The sequence below is a fragment of the Hibiscus syriacus genome, unplaced genomic scaffold (genome assembly GCF_006381635.1).
Source record: "Hibiscus syriacus cultivar Baekdansim isolate YM2019G1 unplaced genomic scaffold, ASM638163v2 tig00110201_pilon, whole genome shotgun sequence".
Classification (NCBI taxonomy): Eukaryota; Viridiplantae; Streptophyta; class Magnoliopsida; order Malvales; family Malvaceae; genus Hibiscus; species Hibiscus syriacus.
The window spans coordinates 2,597,114-2,618,699 of NW_024062624.1; the positions used below are offsets into that span (position 1 = coordinate 2,597,114).

At 36.1% G+C, this 21,586-nt stretch overlaps 2 protein-coding genes and 1 pseudogene across 2 annotated transcripts; 1 reads left to right on the top strand and 2 right to left on the bottom strand.

Annotated features, from left to right (window-relative positions):
• The first annotated feature begins 2,956 nt into the window (after positions 1 to 2,956).
• On the top strand, positions 2,957 to 4,322 carry LOC120218692 (annotated as a pseudogene).
• A 1,108-nt stretch (positions 4,323 to 5,430) lies between these two features.
• LOC120218874 (lysine histidine transporter-like 8) lies at positions 5,431 to 7,388 on the bottom strand. Its single transcript, XM_039215775.1, has 5 exons — positions 6,997 to 7,388; positions 6,773 to 6,909; positions 6,256 to 6,680; positions 6,041 to 6,172; positions 5,431 to 5,942 (listed from the first exon to the last, which is right to left on the bottom strand). Exons 1-5 carry the CDS (start codon positions 7,374 to 7,376, stop codon positions 5,454 to 5,456), a joined length of 1,563 nt encoding a protein of 520 aa, XP_039071706.1. The 5' UTR covers positions 7,377 to 7,388; the 3' UTR covers positions 5,431 to 5,453.
• An 11,706-nt stretch (positions 7,389 to 19,094) lies between these two features.
• LOC120218930 (MAPK kinase substrate protein At1g80180-like) lies at positions 19,095 to 19,637 on the bottom strand (the record flags this gene model as incomplete). The annotated part of the gene is made up of 1 exon (XM_039215813.1): positions 19,095 to 19,637. A coding segment is annotated over one exon (507 nt), but the record flags the coding sequence as incomplete, so codon positions are not given.
• Between the last annotated feature and the right edge of the window lie 1,949 nt (positions 19,638 to 21,586).

Here is a 21,586-nt window from a genome sequence, read left to right on the forward strand (position 1 = left end):
GTGGATCGAGTTCAATTCGAGGGGATACATTTCTCTATGCCTGACACGGAGAATAAATTCTCACGAAGACATAGAGCATATGAACCCCGAAAGTTACTTGCTAGGTCTAACACGGAGAATAAATTCTCACGAAGACGTCGCTTTCACTCCCACTTAAAAGGGACAAACTCAATTATAGAGCTTATGTTATGCAATGCAAGTATTGTGTGTGAGGAGAAATGTTCAAACCTTTGACAGAAAAATAAATAATGAAATAAAATACTTGTAAATAAAATGAAATATTAATAATATATATAAAATACTATAAAAATAACATGTATATATATAAAAAAAATTATAAATTAAATATATGAAATTTTAATTTATAATTAATAGAGACAATTTATAATTAATTTTTAAAAGTTTGACCAGGTCCCCAGCAGAGTCGCCAAGCTGTCGTAACCGGTTTTCATCCGGGCACGAAATATTTATTTGGCGGGAAAATTGATGTGAATAAATGGTTTTGAAAATAATTTGGGAGTCGCCATCGGCCTTTTGGGTCAGGTAGGTCGAATACCTAAAAATTATTTTTTAAAAGAGTTTTAAGAAAACATCAATTAAAAAATGAACTGATCTGCGTTTATAATAAAAAAATTCGTTCTTTTTAATAATAAAAAGGGATTCGTGGTCGGTTACGTTTAGGGAAGGATTAGCACCCCTACAACGCCCAAAATTGGTACTTTTTAATTATAAATTTTCTCTATTATTAAAAATTTTAAAAATTTAAAATATATTTAATTTATAATCCTATTATTTCAAAATTATATAAAAAAATACTTAAAAATATCGGAAAATGACTTCTAGGTGCCTTAAGACAGCTCTTTTCATTGATATTGATAAATATTAATTTAAATTAAATAATATTTTTTATAATTTTTAATTTTAAAATATCAGAATAGGACATCCAGTTGTATTAAGACTGTCCTTTTCTTCGATATTGAAAAATAAATATTAAAATAATTTATTAAAAATATATATAAATAATTATTTATTATATATATTTATAACTATATAATAATAAAAGTATTTAAATATATAAACAAATAAAACAATAAAAATACAATTAGAACGATATATTTAAAAGTAGTAAAATAAATGAAAACATTTAAAATTAGTGACTAAAATATAATAAAATTAAGATTAAAAATCTAATTCATAATTAATCAAAATTATAGGGATTAAACATACTATTTTTTATTTTATTAATTTAATGACTAAAATAAACTATATAAAATTCGGATATTAGATTAAAATAAATTAAAACATATTATTCAGATTAAAATATTAATTATTAAAATTATAGGACTAAATCTGTTATTTATCCTATATATATTATTTTAATATAAAGGACTAAAACAAATAAAAATGAAATTAAAGAACCGAATTAAAAGGATTATAAACTTGATTTAGTGACTAAAATGTAAAAATTACAAGTTGGAATGGCTTCGGACGGGGTTTACCCTTTATGAAATTACAGAAATACCCTCCCCAAAACGACGTCGTTTGGGAGAGGGTATTAATACCCGAAACCGGCTGGCCCTACGGGCCAGCTTCTCATTTCTTAATTTCTGTTCTCTCTCTAACAGAGAGAACAAATTTCTCTCTGGCTTCTCTCTAGCTTCCCTCATCGGAGGGAAGCCGGTCACCGGACGGCAACCGTCTGCCGCCGTGACCCTCACCGCCGGCCACCGTATCCGGTGGCCGGAAAATTTTATTTTTACATTATTAGGTAGATCGAACCGTCCTAAGGACGGTTCCAGCGTTTTTTTTTTTAAAAATAGCTCTTGATCGGAGCGAATATAAAGAAATACCTTCGGTTTCCGAAGGTTTTGATGACGTTTGAAAGATCCGGTGACTTCCTCGGTAAGCTTCTTTTCTTTCTTTTTGTTTCTGTTTTGGTTTTTGCTGGTTGGGGAACGTTTGCTCTCTGTTTTCTGTCTCTGTGTGTCTCTCTGTGGGCCTTTTTTTTTTGCAGGTTGGGTGATGGCTTTATAGCCATCACCGACACTCGTCTCAGACCGGTCCGAAGAGCGGATTTCGGTGACTCACCGAACTATGTGGTGACTCACTGCTAGAGTAGCAACGTGGGTGACCATCTGGGTCTTCTGGAGGCTTCGATGGAGGCGTGGCACTGGCAGCAGAGGCGGCTGGAAGCTGGACCGTTGGCTGAGGCGGCTGGAATTTTCAGAAAACCCTAAAAGGGTTAGGGTTTCTCGGTCGGGTTGGGTTTGGGCTTCAGGTTTTGTAAATGGGCTTATATTTTGGGCTTGTAATATTAAATAATATATATATTAATAATAATTATTATTATTATTATTATAATTATAATAATAATAATTATAATAATAATAATAACATTAAAATGAAAAAAATGAATATCTTCAATAATGATAGGGAATCACATAAAGAGGAGGCTGGCAGTGGCATGCATGGCTTTGAAATTTCAATTTTCAAAAGTATGCATTCATGAATGCATGCAGCAGTCATATAACATGCAGTGTACTGCTAAGCCATCTTTCCAAGAACAGTGAAAAGTATCAGAACTATGAAGAGCTTAGCTAGGTTTTATCCAAACACTTCTCTAAAAGAAAGAAAATAGGGAAAAAAATATCTGCTTTAAGAATCCCATGATGAAATGGCAGACCGGCATCCATGACCCTTAAACCAATCCCCGCCCCCCTCCCCCCTCCCCCCTTAACAAGTATATATAGCCCTACCACCCAAAACACCTAAATCACTAATTGCACTAACAATTTATTTATTCAGCTACTACTTTTTTCCCCTCTCCAGATCCTAAATTTCCAAGGAGGTAAGCTTCTTCATTCTAAGCTTGTTTGAGCTTCACTAGAATGAGTCCTGTGGTTTGATTTCTTTTATCTAATTTTGTCGTTTCAAATATAGTTTACCAGGGATGAAAATGAGCCGGACGGGAGATTGGATGTGTGCAGCTTGCCAACACCAGAATTTCAAAAAGAGAGAGGCATGCCAACGCTGCGCTTATCCCAAGTATGGCGGTCCTGATGTATCGACCTACTTGTACAACAGGACCGAAATTTTGGCCGGAGACTGGTATTGCACTGCCATGAACTGTGGAGCTCACAACTATGCTAGCCGAATAAACTGCTATCGATGTGCTACCATGAAAAAATGACTATGGTGGTTATAGTATGATGGGATCTGAAAGCCGTGTCCCTCCTGGGTGGAAAACTGGTGACTGGATGTGCACCAGGTGAGTTTACATTGACATTTTCATTTGATTGATATCGCATTCTTTTCCATTTTCTAAGCAATGATACTATGAAGCTTCAAATATAATGACAGCAGATAAGGAATTCCATTATAGTGTTCATCTTCTAAAAGCAAAATTTTCAAGAAACTACTCGGCAGGGTTTAGAGATAGATCTATGGCACTCAATTTTGCTTCTAGTTGATAACCGTTGTATCACAATATTTTATCAAGTGAAAGTGACTGAAATTTTGTTTAGACAGATATGGGTGTGGAGTTCACAATTATGCTAGCAGGATCGAATGCTTTAGATGCAAGACACCAAGGGATTTCGGTAAGTTCATCTTGGAAGCCATCATAATCTATTTAAAAGGTATTCAGTGCAAGTTCCTGACATTTGTTTTCTGCTCTTCTACATTTCAGGTGGTGCTTAAGAATTTGGGAGGAATATTGTCAGCAATGTCACTAATTTCTCTTCATATCTGGTCCTTCTATCATCTTATCAAGGCCTTTTATTTCTAAGAATAGCCATATGTAAACTGCACTGATCAGCAGAAGAGATTTCTGGGTTTATGAACATGAAGCTTTGAGATCTATTCCTGTATTTTTTTTTTCTTTTGCAATATTTAATGAAAATACTGTCCTTCTTTCACTCTGGGTTTATGTATGAATGTGGGAAAACATCCATTATTGAATACTACATTTGAAGGGTGGTCCAAGGACATAATTGACAATGGTGGCTAACACCAAACAGATAAATTCCAGTCATAATCAAAAGGCCACCAGCCTTAGCATTCAGCAAATGCAGTAAACTTAATTCAACGTTATAGCAGAAATTCAGAAATAAAGATCCAAGGAATCTCAGGGTGCAGTTCATCTCAAAAGGCAGGCTTACTCTCAGTGCAATAATTTATGATTCCTCTAAGCATAAACTCTTTTCGGAACTATATATGTATGCATCATTATGAAGATAAGAACCAGATGCTCTTACTTTAAAAGCATTGATGCAATGCCCATCGGCAAGTTCAAAGCAAGTCAAATCCCACTTTTCCTTTAGTTTTCTACGGATTACTAAGCTTTCAAGTCTAATACGTGTGCTATTATCACAGCCAATCTCTTCTTGTTTGTGTTAGCATATATCCAATGATGAAATTATTGGTTGTTTTGAAAAATCTTTTACCGTTCTATAATTTGATTTTAATTCCGTCCTTATATATAATATTTTTCTAGAGAATTATAATGTTGCGTTTTCTTTTATGAAAATGTCTCTAAATTTTCCTACACTAGGTAGTTTGGTTTCATATTTTTTACATTGATTTTTTATATTTTTCGAGTTAATTTTTTTTCCTTTAAAAAGAATAATACCGATTGTTTTCACTTACTTTTTCAGATGTACAAATATTAAAAATATACGTTAACTTTAAAGGATGATATTTATTCTACAATTACATCAATCATAACAGACTTATTTATAAGCCATTAATTTATATCGCAACACAATTAAACTTAATTTTGTCCTTACTATTTAATTTTCCTGTTAGTTTTAATAATTTGTTCTAACCCTTCCTTTTTATGAGATTCTTGTTGGGATTGGCTAGGGCTACTTTGGGTGCTCATTATTCTTGAAGACGTTTAAGTGAACCAGTTCTGCAACAGCACATCCAAGGGGGTCCAGAGTGTAAACACAAGTAATAGGGAAAATGCGATATGCTGCCCTGTCTGTCTCGTTACGATTATATGCAAGGAAAACCAAGGCATTGACAATTATATGCAGAATATTCAAAGAACCATGCAAAAAGCATGCATGATGAGCATAATTAAAGTGAGAAGCATCGTTTCTCTTGAACCAAATCCACACTTTTCCTTCTTAATTAAATTTTTCAATGACCTTTCAGAAATTATTAGAACACTTGGAGTTAAATTACTTGGTTCTTTAGAATTTTGATGGGTTATGGATTTATATTTATTAGTGTACAAGTTTTTGGACTGCAATACATTATATAATGATAGATTATTAAATAAACAAATATATAATATTGGTTCCGCTATAAATGCATGACACTTGGTTGGTGGAATGAATTAGATGCTTCACCATATTTGTTCAACATTGATTCTTGATTCTTATCCTGATTTTTACAAAACCTATCTATGGATTGAGTAGCGATTTAACTGCTTGATTAATTAATAATTATCGAGGATTGAAGAAGCTAACTTGTACACCCGTATCAATAACAACATAAAGTCCAGCAGCTACCAAAACCCCACTTAGGGCCATCCCTAAGAGACCTAACACCCAATTCATGCACCAAGTTGGGCTAAAAGCCTTTGGTTTCTTAACCTTAAGCCACATGAAGCATGGATAAGCTAAGGTCACCGGCAATGCTATCCCTCCAACTAGGCCAGTAAAACTTGCCAAGAATGGGATTGCTACTGCCACGAAGAAGCATCCATACCCGAACATTGCCCGAAGAATTGCTCGGGACCACCACGGCAATGCCTTCTTCTTTTTCTTAACGTATACAGATTCCATGTCGTCGAATGCAGGCATCGCGTAGATTTGGAATGAGCTTAACGCGTTGATTATGACAAATAAACTTGTTAATCCTAAGATGAATTGGGAGGTATCTTGGCCATGGAATACAAACAAGGCCGTCAACATGCCCCCATCTTTCGGAATCTGTTTATGATAAACAAACATTTTAAATGTGATTGCATGAAACAAACCCAAATTTAATTCGGATTTAACAAGCATTTAAGGGAAAGATATAGTAGTACCCTTTGACCATATGCCCAATAGCCTCCAACTGCAAGAGGGAATAAGCACATTGCAACGAGTGTGTACGCAATCTTGACTCCTTTCCACATAGGGACGCGCGAGGGATGTTTCTCGTCGGAAGGCATCGTTGCCTGCAAAAACCAAACAAAATTTGCTTTACAATTTGGCCATTTTTAATTGTTAAGGTAATCATTTTTCCCCTATGTAATGTTACCTGAATCTCAAGTATGAGATTGTGACCTCTGAAAGCAAAAGCAATGATCCCAAGAGCATTGAAAACATCAAATGTCCTAGTAACTTCGGTACTTCCTCGCACCGGATTGTATGATACATCAGTCATTATTCCCTCAACCGAGACAACCCAGATCAGGGTGCAGTAACCGAAAGCCGTGATGGCTCCAACTAGTGACACACCGGCTATCGAGTTCAAGTTAGGCAGCTGAGATAGAAGGACCGCGACAGAAGTGAAAATTAAGAACCATTCCACGGTGGTTGGTGGCTGAGTTGTGCATGTTCCGCCACATACAACATCAAAGAACATCTTACAAGTTTGGCCCCCAATGATGATCAAGGCGACGCATGTTCCTCCTGATAGGTACATGATGGGGAACAGAGCCAGCCATTTTGCTAACTTCTCACCTACAACATACGTGGATCATAAGTTCAAATTTAACTTGTTTCGAATTGTTCGAATTTCGTTTATTTTAAGTTTTATGATCGAAAGACAGTACCTAAAGTTACACTGCAAAGCTGCATGTATCTGCTGTAGCGCATTCCGGTTTCAGTAGATTCATGGAGTTGCACCAGTAAGTATAGGGTGTAAAGTTGCCATATGAAGGCTAAAGTCAAGGTTATGATTCCCCAAGTCCTGAAAAACCACAATTATTTAGCTGCTAACAAGAAGAGTCAACCTATTGCATCATGAAAATTAGGAGAAATGCCATTGATTACTTACCACCCAAGAATTGTAAAGGCAACAGGGAGAACAAGGGCTTGAATACCAATCCCTGAGCAAAGAGTATGAAACGCAGCGTAATACGGGTTCCCGTTTCTCGACTCGGTGATGGGGAGCCAAGCATCATGTGGGTCAAGCCTAGTAAGCTGAAGAGCCTTTCTAATTGGACTTCCCAAAGGAGTAATAAAGCGTGGTGTTCTAATCTTAGGAGTTGAATTCTTAGGTGTTTTATCTTCTGGCTCTATATGATCAGCCGAGGAAAGAAGTGGTGACCGAGAAAGAGAGGGAGAGTGGAACTGTGAAGGAGGGGCAGATACCGGCGGCGTCACTGCCCTTGGAGGCGTTATAGGGTCGGAACCTACTTCACTATCGTCACCCATTTTTTCTATATGTGTATTATGCAGTTAGAAGATATGCCTATATATGTATATATAGACCTGGGATGCAAAGCATGGACAGTGCCTTGTGGTTTGGTCTTAAAGCTTTGAATAAACAGAATTTTAATATTGGATAATGAGGACAAGTGGATGTTAGAAGTTAGAAATAGTGGCATATAACCAGAACAACTCGTTTCTTATTACATTCAACTCTCACCAACCCATTTTACATTTATTAGTGTAGAAAACAGTAAATGAACATGTAAAATTTAGATGAGAAAACAATATAGGTTAGACTGTGTCATTATAAATATGAAATGAAAATATATAATAAACAGGGTCAAGGTAAGTTGATTTAGATAGTTACAAAACTAATTAGTATATTAATAACTATCGATTAAAATTATGAAATACGTTAAGGGATGAAACATGGTGATTGAAAAGATGTCAAATACTGGGAAGAAAACAAATTAAGTACTATAATGGGAATATCGTATATTCAATTATTCAAAAAGTTGGTCTTGGTAGGTCACTTACCTTTTACAAAATTTCTCATAATCTACATGCCTGTAGAAAATAGGAAAAACAAAAATGATTGAATTCATATGGATCCTACTTGGACAAGTTGAAACCTGTCTTGTACATAGGACGTAATTACACGTAATATGACTCATAAATAATATATATTTTTATAAATTTAATGTTAATTAAAATTTTAATGTCGTATCTACATATTTAATGTCCTGGTATCACCTGGATTTTTTCCATTACAAAGTTTGGTTGGAATTATCCAGGAATCAGAGTAGAGCTTTAAATTACGACTCAGCTGTAAATCGGAGGCCATAGAGTCAATCTCCTTAAAATAAAGAAGTCAGCTGGGGAAGGTAAAAAGACATAATATTGTCTAGCAGCTTTTTCACGGGAATTTCTGTATACGACTAAAAAGAGACGTTACCGAAAATATTATTATTTTTTTAATATTTCCGTTAAAAATTACCTAAAACATTATTTCTTTTACCTAAAACATTAATGTTTTTTAACATTTCCGGTAAAGTGCTCAATATTAATATTTTCTATATAAAAAATAATATTTTAGGTAGCGTTTTATTAATATATTAATAAATCCGTTAAAACGCCCAATAATAATATTTTTTGTAGAAATAATAATGTTTTAGGTATTTTTTTACCAGAAATATTAAAATAATAATAATATTTTCGATAACACATTTCTTTAACCGTATATTAGACTGACACACGTGATACTTCCTTTTTTTTCACACAGTCAAGAAATTTGTCTTTTTCATCACCAATTTCACAGAGTATTGCATGTTGACACCTTCGTTTGACTTTGAACATTGTTGCATTATTTATATACTGTTATATTTATATATAGTTCCTCAGAAAATGCAAACTGCATCTATTTGGTTGGTGATATAATCCAAGTCATCAACGTCCTAATTACGAAAGCACATTCATATCCTTGGAAAAACCTTTAAACTGTTAACCTAATCATGGGTTTAAAGTAATGAAAATTCCACATACATGATATCAAGTATTGAACTAAATCTGTAATTTGATATTTACAAAATCTTCTTGCAACACTTTCTTCATACCGTTGGTTTCTTTCAGCTGAATCTATGTGCTAAGGGGCACATGAAACCATCGACTAGGATTTTTGGCTATTACTTAACAATCTTGAAATGGAAAAAGAAAAGTTAAATTATGAATATTACATAAATCTATTAAATAATATAATTTTCTAGAGATTCATTAGTTGATCAAGTGGTCAAGGATGATTATATAAATCTATTCAAATAATTTAATTTTCTATAGATCCATTAATTGATTGAGTGGTTAATGATGATTACATAAATCTATTTAAATAATATAATTTTTTAAAATACATTAATTGATCGAGTGGTCAATAATATTTATATTATCTCCCCCGTTGTAAGTTGAAGTATTGAAATTTATCTTAAAAATGTCATTATCTCTACTTAATAAAAAAATTAAGTCCAATCTGTCCCGTGAGATTTAATCATTTTAGACATTTGATTACCTTGTTTTTGTCCCATACACATGTCTCATAGTTAACACTTTGGGCTTTTTATACAATAATTTGATAAAGTTTATGGATCAGCCTGGCATTGCATTGCTGGCAAAAATTTCGGCTCATTTGTTACACTCTCAGCAGGTTACTTCCTTTATTTGTTGGTGGAAAAATTATAGCACGCTACTTTGTTATGTCATCTGATTTTTAAAAGTTAAGAAATATTTCTTTAATTATATGATATATTTTATTGAGTTTTTCGAATATTAAAAGTTATAAAATGATCATCTGACTATTCATATGTTCTAAACTAGTTATTTTCCGTTAAAAAATTTGACGATAATCTGAGCTGGACGTTAACCTGTTGATTGCAATATGATAAAATCTGATCTCAAAGGACTATCATATCTCACTCAATAAGTTAACATTCAACTCAAACTGTCATCAATATTTTTAACAAAAAAGGACATATTTTGAACATATAAATAGTCGAGTGATCATTTTATAACTTTTAATAGTCTAGAGACTCAACAAAGCAACAACTGATAGTTAGGGAACCATTTTGTGACTTTTAATAATTGGGGGATTCAACAAAATAATACCCTATATTCAAAGGATGAATTGTGTACATTACCCTACATTTTAATATGTAAAAGATGGAGAAAGTGTCCTCGTTTCAGACATTTCAATGTCTACTGGTGCTCTCCCTTCTCTCTAGGTTTTCTCTTCGATATGGGTCAATGGTTGGTTTCAAAGGTTTCTTCTATGGTTTTTCATGGATTTATGGTTGTCGAGATTCATTCATGGATCTCAAAACGGTTAGGTGTTATCAAAGTCCGAGTGTTTTTAAGTCAAACTTCTGGTCCTTTAGGATTTGTTAGTTGCTCAAAAATTAAGGAACATTCTTGGTTTTCTTCAAGTCTCAAGCGCTGTGCGTGGTGTTCTTCAAAATTCAAGAGTCATTCTCGGTGTTCTTATTGTGCGGAGAATGTTGAAGGTAAAAGCTTTTCTTGTTATCATTGGAGTTTTTTACATGAGATTTATGTTTGCAGGATCTTCTTAAAGGATGTTGCCGAGGGAATGACTTTGAGAGAGGGATTGTATCTTATGAGATCAATATCCATGGGTTCATAGAGGTGGGGGAGTTAAGAAAGAAGAGTTGCATTGGAAGAAGGTAAGGGGAGATTTTAGGTATAGGAAACAGATGGGTAAATTGGTTGTTAAGGATGAAATAGGGTACAGATTGGAGCTGGAAAAAGAAGGTAGAGTTGGCCAAGGGAAAGAAGAAGATGATCGGAATTGGGTTTCTAAATGCGTTAAGGGAGAAATTGGTTTAATTAGTGGGCGGTATACAGTAATCTGTGAACAAGTTCGGAATTACAATTGGAATTGGGAATGCTTGAACTTTCAACAGGGTTTCAGAGGTGACGTGGTAGGGCGGTTGGAATATGAGATGTTTAACAGTGAACTACAGCAAATGTTAAGGGAAATGTGTTTTGTGTTGGTTGAAGAGTCATTTCAAAAAATCATAATTAAATGGTTTTTTGGATGGATTCGGAGATGTTTTTGGAGATATGGTATACGGATGTATGGTTGGAGATTTGAGTATGAATGTAGATGGTGTCAGGTGAAAGAAATTCTCTATAATTTATTTAACTGGATACAACTAGTTCGGCAGGATCCTTTTTATCTAGGCATAGTGGGGATGGTCTTTGTAGCTTACTGCTCGATTCAGATAGAGGGGGAGAGTGGCAGAGTCCAGTCACGGGGAGGGGAATTAAGGTCCCGTCAGGCAGAACAAGATGGCAGATGCAGCAACTATAGTACGGACAGTCACTGGTTTTACTGTAGGAGCAGGTTTTGCTTTCACTATTTGAACACAATCTTCGGCTGGAAAATCTGGGGGATTTTGAACAGATTTGGAGTCCTAGAAATTTTAAATTATTATATTATGGTCAGAATCTCCAAGAGATATATTATTAACCTGATTTTATTAAGATTTGATAGAGGAAGTAGGTGGGCAAAGTCAGATCAACATTTAACTTGTCAAGATTTGGAGAGTACAAGTTGGAGGTGGGGAAAGAGACTTAAGAGTAAGAAAGGTGATTGTTATTATCACCTTTTCAAAAAGAAGCTTGTGTATACTGTTAGTGAATTTAACTTGTATTCCTTCCAAGTGTGGGTGCTTGAAGAGTGTAAGAAAGGAGTTTTCTCGTCTCTGTTGATAGTTTACAATACGGATACTATGTCTGAAGAGGTGGCTTATCTTATGGAGCATTTCAAATTTATAGAGGAGGAATCAGAAGATATTTCCCCACCAAGGGTCATTTCCGATGATGATTTAGTGGAGATGGATAAATGGATTGTTGCTAAGATTATTGGATACAAGCGTGTTGACAGCGAGGCGGCTCTAAGGGTCTTTCGTTCTATTTGGGGGCATGCGAGGATCTCGGATTCTAGCATCCTCAAAGATCAAATGTTCCTGTTCAAATTTAAAACTCTTGCCGATAAGCAAGCAATTCTAAAGCGCACCCCTTGGAGTTTTGAAGGAACTTTGTTGGCCATTGCTCACTTCGACCCTACTTTGAATCTTGAGGAATTTGATTTTAGTCCTTTGGAGGTATGGATGAGGATTTACGAACTTCCGTTGGGGCTTATGCGTATTGAGACAGCGGAAAAGATTGGGAATATAGTGGGGAAAACCATCGCTACGGATACTAGGCCAGGAGAGGGTCGAATGGGTGATTATCTGCGGGTGAGGATGGAAATCGATTGCACCAAACCTTTGAGAAGGTGTGCTAAGATGGGGGTGAATGCAAATGGTCAACCGAGAAAGTGTTTACTCAAGTATGAAAGGCTGCCTTCCTTTTGTCACCATTGTGGTTTGATTGGGCATGTTCTTACGGAATGTTCAAGTTTCTCGGAGCATGTACAGCAACCACTACAGTTCGAAGAATGGCTTAGAGTGACAAATATGAAGCGGACTGAAGAGAGTAACATTAGAAGAAGAGATGTGATCGTATACGTTGAAGGAGATAACAATGGTCGGGCTTTGACAAGTTCGGCGAATAGCCCACTTTCTGAAAGGGCTACTCGGGCTCCTCGAGGAAGACCGTGGATGCTTGGGAGAGATCTTATGCTCTCTTCAAATTCTAATCAAGGAGATGATTTAGATCCATCTGACCCCACAGGTTCTGATAGCTCACTTCCTCATTCATTTCCGGAGGTTTTCGTTGCCCGTGCACGTATGGCTATGGAAGAACAGCAGACTGAACGTGATCCAAGTGTTAAAGTCGAAGTCGGTTCTTCAAGTTTGGGAAAGAGAAATAATGGTGAATCGAGCAAAGCAAAGAGGAATGCTAAACTCATTAACAGGCATGTGGTGCACATTTCAGATTCTACTTTGAATTCCAAGGTGGGAACGAGTGAGGAAGAGGATCCCAGAGGAGAATTCGGAGGACATTCTTGTTTCGGCGGAGGCTGAGGTTCAGTCCCGCCGGTCGTAGTGACGATCCTATACTGGAATTGTTGAGGGCTTGGGAACCCTGCGACAGTTCGAGAGCTTAGGAGAATAATCTCCGTTAAGGACCCGAGGTTGGTTTTTGTTTCGGAAACTAAACTACGGAAAAATAAAGCGGAAACTATCAGACTGGCGACAAAGATGACTAGGTGTTTTGATGTGGAAAGAGCGGAGGGTTGTGTGGGCTTATTGATGCTGTGGAAAGAATGGATTGATGTCTCGTTTCTGAGTTACTCCAATTGACATATTGATGTGGAAGTGTCAGGGATGGGGCAAAAATTCCATTTCACGGGGTTTTATGGGCGTAGTTCTTGGACGGATAAAAAGCACAACTGGTCAATGATTTCGCATTTAGCTTCGACTTCTTTACTCCCTTGGTGCGTGGGTGGGGATTTCAACGAAATTATCCATTTGGATGAGAAAAGAGGAGGGCGGAAATCGATTAGAGGTCACATGGAGGAATTCTTTAATTGCCTTCGTGGAGCTGATCTGTGGGATATTCTGCCAAAAGTTGGTTGGTTCTCTTGGGTAAGTGGTACTCGAGCAAAGACTTATGTGTGAGAGAAAATTGACAGATTTGTGGCGAAAAATGATTGGAGGCTTCTGTTTCCGGACTACTCTGTTGAAACGATCCCAATGGCTTTGTCAGATCACTCCACAATCCTCTTGAAGTTAGAAGGTGATGCCAGGAGATGCGCGCCTAGGAGGGATTATTTCAAATTTGACTCTTGTTGGGCTAATGAAGAGCAATGTAGAGAAATTGTGAAATGGATTTGGGAGAAGGAAGATGATTCTTTCTCGGATAAGGTGGGGGGAAATTGGCATTTCTCTTGATGATTGGCAAAGATTGAGAAGGGGTCAAGCTAAGAGGGAAGAGAGGAGGTTAAGGAATTATTTACTTCGGCTTGATTCGGGACCGGTCACGGATGTGTCTTGTGAGTTTCGACGCAAAGCTTTGGTGGATCTTAAGGAGATTATGGATAAAGATGAAAAGTATTGGCTTCAGAGATCTTGAGTTACGTGGCTTAAGGATGGGGATCGTAATTCTTCGTTTTTCCATGCTAGAGCAAATGGGCGTCGTAAAAAGAACTGGATTGAGGGGTTGTAGAGTGATAGGGGGTTGGTGTGATAAATTGGAGGACATGTTTGATGTTGCTACGAGATACTTTTCCTCTCTCTTTTGCTCTTCCGAAGCGGCTCCTGATGAGGAGATTCTCCAAGCCATTGATCGATGCATCTCTCCGAGTGATAATGAGTTGCTTTGCCGAGAGTTCTCTGCCGAGGAGGTCACCAATGCCTTTTCTCAAATTAATCCTTCGAAAGCTCCTGGTTTCGATGGACTTTCAGGTCATTTCTTTCGTTCTTTTTGGAATATTGTTGGTTGTGACTTTGTTAATCTTTGTCTCAGTCTTTTGAATGGTACGATGGATTTTAATTTTGTTAATCGTACCATTATTGTCCTTATTCCAAAGGTTAATAGCCCTACTTTAATGAAGCAATTTAGACCGATTAGCTTATGCTCGGTCATCTATAAAGTCGTGTCAAAAGTTATTGTTAATCGCCTTAAACCGTTGATGCATGCTTGTATTGCTGAAAATCAATGCGCTTTTGTCCCCGGTAGATGTATTTCTGACAATTTTTTAGTAGCTCATGAAATTTTTCATTATCTTAAAGGATCTAAAAATGGTCCTAATAAGGGAGCTGCAATTAAACTTGATATGGAGAAAGTGTATGATAGAGTGGAATGGGGATTTTTGTTGGATGTTATGATGAGTATGGGTTTTAGTTATTCTTTTGTAAACCTTATTCGGAAGTGTATTTCGTCGATCTCTTTTCAAGTTCGTATTAATGGAGTGCTTTCTGACCATTTCATTCCTAAGAGGGGTCTCCGATAAGGAGATCCTTTATCTCCATATTTGTTCTTGTTTTGCGCTCAGGGACTCTCTGCCTTATTAATTAAGGCTCAAAGGAGGAATGAGATTAAAGGAATTAGAGCGAGCATGAGAGGGCCACGGATATCTCACTTGCTGTATGCCGACGATATCCTCTTGTTTGTGAAGAATTCGATGGTGGAGGTGTGCAAAGTTAAGAGCATTCTGAACCAATATGAGAAGGCCTCAGGACAAAAAGTGAATTTTGAGAAATCAAGCATTTATTTTAGTCCTAATACTCCTGCTTCGGATAGATTGAACTTCTTGAGTGAGTTAGGCGTTGTTGAGACCTCAGACCCGGGGAATTATCTTGGCTTGCCGCTCACAGTTGGAAAAGGCAAACGTGCAACTTTCAATTTTATCATAGATAAGACCGAGAAGAGGATTCAAGGATGGACCAAGCGACTCTTATCTTTTGGAGGATGAGAAGTTTTCATTAAATCGGTGGTTCAAGCTCTTCCAGCCTATGCAATGTCTTGTTATCTTCTCTCGGAGGGTGTTATCGAGGATATAAAGTCCCAAGCGCGATCTTATTGGTGGTCTGGGAAACAAAATGTTAGAGGATGGGCAATGGTGGCTTGGGATAAGGTTTGCTGTTCCAAGAAATTTGGAGGGATGGGATTTAGAGATCTTAAATTGTTTAATTTTGCGCTCCTTGGAAATCAGATATAGAGACTTATCCAAGATGATAATTCTTTGGCGTTTAAGGTCCTTAAAGTTAAATACTTCCCTAACACTTCGTTTTTTGAGGCGAAACTTGGTGAAAGACATTCCTATGCGTGGGTGAGCCTTGTGAAGGCCAAAGAGGCACTTAGGGATGGCTTTTTCTGGAGAGTGGGCATTGATAGTAATGTTTCTATGTTCAAAGATAAGTGGGGGGACTCTAAGCCTATTTCTTGGTCGGACAGGTACTTGGATAATTCTGAACACCCGGTTGGAGTGGGGGAATTCATGATTCCAGGGTGTGCAAGGTGGGATGAGCGTAAGATTAACAGAGTGCTTCTTGCGGAAGATGCTTCCAGGGTTCTTAGTACGCTGATTGCTCCAGTTCAAGCTAATCAAATGTTGTGGAGTCATCACAGTTCGGGAAGGTACTCTGCAAAGTCGGGATACAACTGGTTAAAAATTCAAAATTCCCCTATGTTTTTTGATGAAGGGATTTGGAATGCAGTGGCTAGGGCGAAAGTTCTCCCAAAGATAAAAATTTTCGGATGGAGATTGTGTCATGATGCTATTCCGTCAGGGTCAAAAATTAAACAAGCAAATCTGGGATAGGGTATTTGTCCACTTTGAAATAGTGAGTTGGAATCGGCGTTGCATACTCTAAAAGATTGCCCCAAATCGAAGACGGTTCTCGTTTTGTCGGGGCTTCCTCACGAGGTGGTTAATTGGAATGGAGATTCTTGTCTCCGATGGATGTCCTTTGTGCGATACGTATTACATTCTGAAGGCTTTGACTTGTTTCTTGCGTTGCTATGGAATATTTGGAACAGACGTAACAAATTGGTTCATGATGGGGATTTCCAATCGGATAGAGAAATTATTATTAATTCTTCTAACCTTATTGGGGATTATAAGGTTGTTGTTAATCCCATTGGTTGTTCAGGTGATATTCTTCATACCCGTAGATCGTGCATTTGGAGTAAGCCGACTCAGGATGGAGTTAAAATTAATGTGGATGGGGTCTTTTGCAAAACTTATAGAACAACGACTATTGGAGTTGTGGCGAGGGATTCTAATGGAATGGTCTTAGGAGGAATGGCCAAGAAGATTGATCCTCCATTTATGGCGGAATCCACTGAAGCTGTTGCGTTTACTGAGGGTATCCGATTCGCTTCTGAGAACGGTTGGAACAATGCTATTATTGAAGGAGATGCCATCTCGATTGTATACAGGTTGACTAACCACACTACGGAGAAGACCCGGGATCTCTCTACAATTGGATTGTTGCTCAATGAGGCTAGACTGATGTTAGCTGACCTCCCTTCATTTAAGGTGTTTTATGTAAGTAGAGAAGCTAATAGAGTTGCTCATTCCTTAGCTCAATGGGCCTTATCGAACCACAATCCAATTGAGTTTTTCTTGGATGAACCAGATTGTATTAAACTTTTTGTAATTGATGATGCTATTGGAATATAAGCATTTATACCTTCAAAAAAAAAATATGTAAAACAAAAGTTCGCGTGATTGCAAATTAGGGCTAATTAGAAAATTTAATGATATTAATCAAGCATGGATCCTTTTTTTTCTTCTCTATTTATTCTCAATTTTTAAATTTGTTTGTCTTTTTTTCCTCTCAGCATGACGTTAGTTAATGACAAAAACGGCAAAAATACTGTAACAGTGTAAGATTATTATTAATCTCTATATGCATTATTTTAGTCTAATGAGGACTCATAATCCGATTGATTCAATACTTCATAATTCTACTCCTCGATTCCAAGTTTTGACCCAACCTAATAACAATTTAGTGCCAAATAATTAGTAGTTTAGATGGGAAAGATTTGACCAATAAATTTTTTAAACATAAGAATGACAGGTGGTGGATTTCATTGTTTCACCGACTTTTTTAAGCATGTAAACATGAAAGAGAAGAGGGGAAATCATAGATCAATTGTAAAATATGAGTATTCAAAGGATTAAAATATGTTTTCTATTTTATTCAGTCCGATAAATTATTACTTTCTATTTAATTTAAAGTCTTAAAGAATATTAAAATTTTATAAGTAAAAAATAATTAAAACAAGATTAATATAAAATAAAGATCAAATATAAAATACGATATTTAACATCGTTTAATCTTATTTTTTTTATAAATAATAAAAATAATATTTTACTATAAATATAGATATTACAAAAAAGCAAAAAAAAATTAAAATTTATTTATGTTATACATCTATTATAAAAATATCTTTACAATTGAGATCTCATAATTTACAAAGATCATAAAAAATATTTCTTAAAATAAATTTCACATTATAAAAATTAAGATTTACTTTAATTTATAGAGAACATAAATTTAATTATGAAAACTTTTTTATTCAATAAAATTTTTTATTGAAATTAATTTAACTATTAAATTTATACTAAAAATTAATATAATTAAAATAAAAATATAAGAAATAAATTAAGGGTTTTAGAAATGGAATAAAACACGTTTAGATTAAAAATAATACTAATAATATTCAATCCGATGGTCGATGGCAAGCATTATTGGCAGCCAGACTGGACCTTCTTGGACTCTCTCTCTCTCTCTCTCTCTCTCTCTCTCTCTATGTGGCTGTTGATAGATCAAGTGCGACAGAATGTGGGTAAAATGGGTGGATTGATGGACACGGTGAGTGAGGGTATGAAATTTTGGTTTATTTATATTACTTTTATTTAATCAAGATGCTGTCGTGTCGCACTGAATTGTTTAAATATAAAGATATTTAATCATTGACAAGTTTTTTGTTATTATACTGGAAACCATCATGTATTCAAGGTAAACAACAAAATGATTCTACTAGTTTAGTTCGATAAATTAGCTTCTTTCATTAAAACTTTTGAAAGTGCTAACTAGCTTAATCTACCAAAATTTAATTACCTAAATTAAAATAAACAAATCTCATATCTAATATATAAGGTCACTGAGGGGAAAATATAAGATAAGATTAATGTGATAGTTTTTTATTTAAAAGACCACGTGGCAGAAAAATGAGTATTAACAATTCTTAAATGATAGGGGAGTGGCATCCGTTTTAGGGCGTAGATGATAGGATGGGTGGGCGGCACCTCATCAATCAAACTATAGAGTATTGGCTAACGAACAAATTAAAAGTCGGCTACCTTATCAACTTTACACACCAACTCCAAACAAATATATATAAAAATAAATTCATTTATTGAAGAGGGTTTGGCATTTAATAACTCAATTTCAAAGGCGATGAGATTAATCAAATTTACCTGGCTTTCATTTGGCATACATTTAACGCATAAAACTTTAAGAACAAAGGAATTAAAGAACTCAACCCAAAAGAAAGCATCTCTGTAACAAAATCACATGAAACATAAGCTGTTGAAAAACAAAACCAAAACACAAATGTTTCAGGCTTGTCTTCCCATACACCATCTTTTTTTCTTCTGTTTCACGACATAATTTTCAAGTAAAAATCTACATATTTATAAGAAAGTCACACACGTAATTGAAAATGGAATGTCGAAAGCCATAAATCACATTCAAAAACATATACAAAAGTTAAACTATATACATATGATCATGACTTACGTTTGTTTGATCTTCGTTTTTTCACGGCATCCGGTTTCCCAAAAACCCCACAAAAACCACAACCGGAGACCTTGGGAGAAGGAGGTTCAATGCTAGGCGAAGCTGCTTTTGTCGTGCGGTACATACGTCCATCGCTACCTCCGTCTGATCGGCTTCGTCTCATCATACCATCCGATGAAGCTCGGCTTTCTTTATTTTCTCGGTTGTTAGCCCTCATTTGGTTCAAATCCCCCGATAAAACCTTGTCGTCCCATACCAGACCCGACGACCCTTGTCTCCTAAACGACGTTGTAGACCTCTGCAAACCATCCATCTCTACTTCTTCAAAATCTTCTTCCTTCTTTCTTTTTTTATGTTCTGGAATTTTGGGGGCAGTTATTAATAGGTTTTTATTGGTGCAAGGTGGAGGACGTCGAGTCCAAAGATACGTGGTGAAGTACGACTTTTTCAATGTGGTGTTACAAGTATATGAGGTAGTGGGGAGAGGAAGAAAGCGACAAGTATGGAATATTGATGAGCAAAATAAATAAATAAATAAATAATGGGATTTTATAACTTTTTAACTTAATTACGTCCCTCAAAAATTGGCAAACTTTTAGAGCACCGAATCAAAGGTTTGGACCGAAAAAGTGATTATAGTCCATGGTCTACCATTTGAAACACCGTAGCTGACGGCTTTAAAATAATAATTAAGATTTTTATTATTATTATATCTCGAGACGTTTATCAAAACTCTGATTCCAGTTTGTGTTTTCGTGTAATGAATGAGTTATCAAATGTCTGATTTAAGGCGGTAAACGTTTGAATATTTCAAAGTAATTAAAGATAATAATATCAAGGTTTGGTCTAAGATGCCACAGTTTCTCAAATCACAATTTTCGTTAACTATTGACTAACAACAACACAATTAATTTATTTGAATGTTTTAATAAAAAAATGTGTTTTGATCATTTAAAAGTAAAGGTTAAGCTCATGTCACAGACAAAAATCACATGCAAAAACTAGTTGATGTTTAGTAATTTGTTATAGTTCAAGAGAATTAGAGAAAGTTTGAGAATGAGGAAATAGAGAAGAAAGGATTTTAGGAAATGAGAAAACGATTCATTCATAATATGAGGAATCAATCCTTACAGCCAGTCTTATTTTGTTACAAGGCTAGAAATGTAAATAGCAAATAATGCCAGCTGGCGTTACAGTTATAACAAACCGATTCTATCTTCCTCTTTCAGGTTACTGGCCACCATTCTTGGGCTGCTTCAACTCTGCTTGGGTCTGGAACTCCACTAAATCCAATGCCTCCTGAACCGATTCAGCTGCACGCATCATTTGAAAGGGTAAATGCATTCTTTCCTCTTCTTTAATTGCAATCCCTAATTTCCCTTCTCCCATTCTTTCTCTCGCTTCGATTCCCAATTCACCATCCTCAATCCCTAACCCTAGGCCTCCTCTTTCCCCAATTCCTTCGTTCTCTTCGCCCTCCTCGATCTCTTCCCTCTCATCTCCACCAACTGTAACAATATCCGCCGCTGGAATTGATCCTTGTCCCCAAGGATCAAACTCTGGAAACTGTCTTCGAAGAACAGTATAGTCCTCCCACGAATCACTGGTTTCATCAAGGTTTCTCCATTGTACCAGCAACTGAGATACAGGTTTGTTATGTCTATTTATTATTCTTCTACCCATAACCTTATATGGCTCAACGCGAATCTGACCATCATCATCCATTGCAGGAGGTTCCGTAGAAGAAATAACCGAGTCACCCACATGTTTCTTGAGGAGACTGACATGAAAAACTGGATGCAGTCTAGAAGAATCGAGTAAGTCCAGTTTATATGCAACTTCACCAATTTTCTCAATAATTTTATAAGGACCATAATACTTTGCTGCCAATTTTAAATTTTTTCTCAGGGCCAGTGAAGTTTGGCGATAGGGTTGCAACTTCAAGTAAACACTATCCCCTACTACAAATATCCTCTCTGTCCTCTTTTTATCTGATTGCTGTTTCATTCTGCTGCTGGCCTATTCTAACTGCCACTTTACCAACTGTCTAATACTATCTCTGCTAGTCATTAACTCATTAACAAATTGTACTGTAGTTTTTGTCTTCCAAACCATAGTAGGAGGTTTATAAACATATAAAGCTTGAAATGGTGTCATCTTTAGGGCAGAGTGATAGGTAGTGTTATACGACCATTCTGCATGTGGCAACCATTTAGCCCACTGCTTTGGTTGAAAAAAACATAGGCCCCTCAAATATTATTCTAAACACTGATTCACCCTTTATGTTTGACCATCAGTCTCTGGATGGTAAGCAGTGCTAAACAATGTCTTAGTCCTAACTGCTTCATCAGTTCTCTCCAGAAGAGACTAGTGAATGTTTTGTCCCTGTCAGAATTGGCCATTTTAGGCTGGCCATGAAGTTTATAAACATATCCAAATATAATT

Excerpts from the sequence above, each read along its gene's own strand:
- LOC120218874 (XM_039215775.1), bottom strand. The coding sequence starts at position 7,376 with ATGGGTGACGATAGTGAAGTAGGTTCCGACCCTATAACGCCTCCAAGG. Across the intron at positions 6,681-6,772 it reads GCTTTGCAGTGTAACTTTAG|GTGAGAAGTTAGCAAAATGG; the intron begins GTACTGTCTTTC and ends CGTATGTTGTAG. Across the intron at positions 5,943-6,040 it reads ATTGGGCATATGGTCAAAGG|ATTCCGAAAGATGGGGGCAT; the intron begins GTACTACTATAT and ends TATCATAAACAG.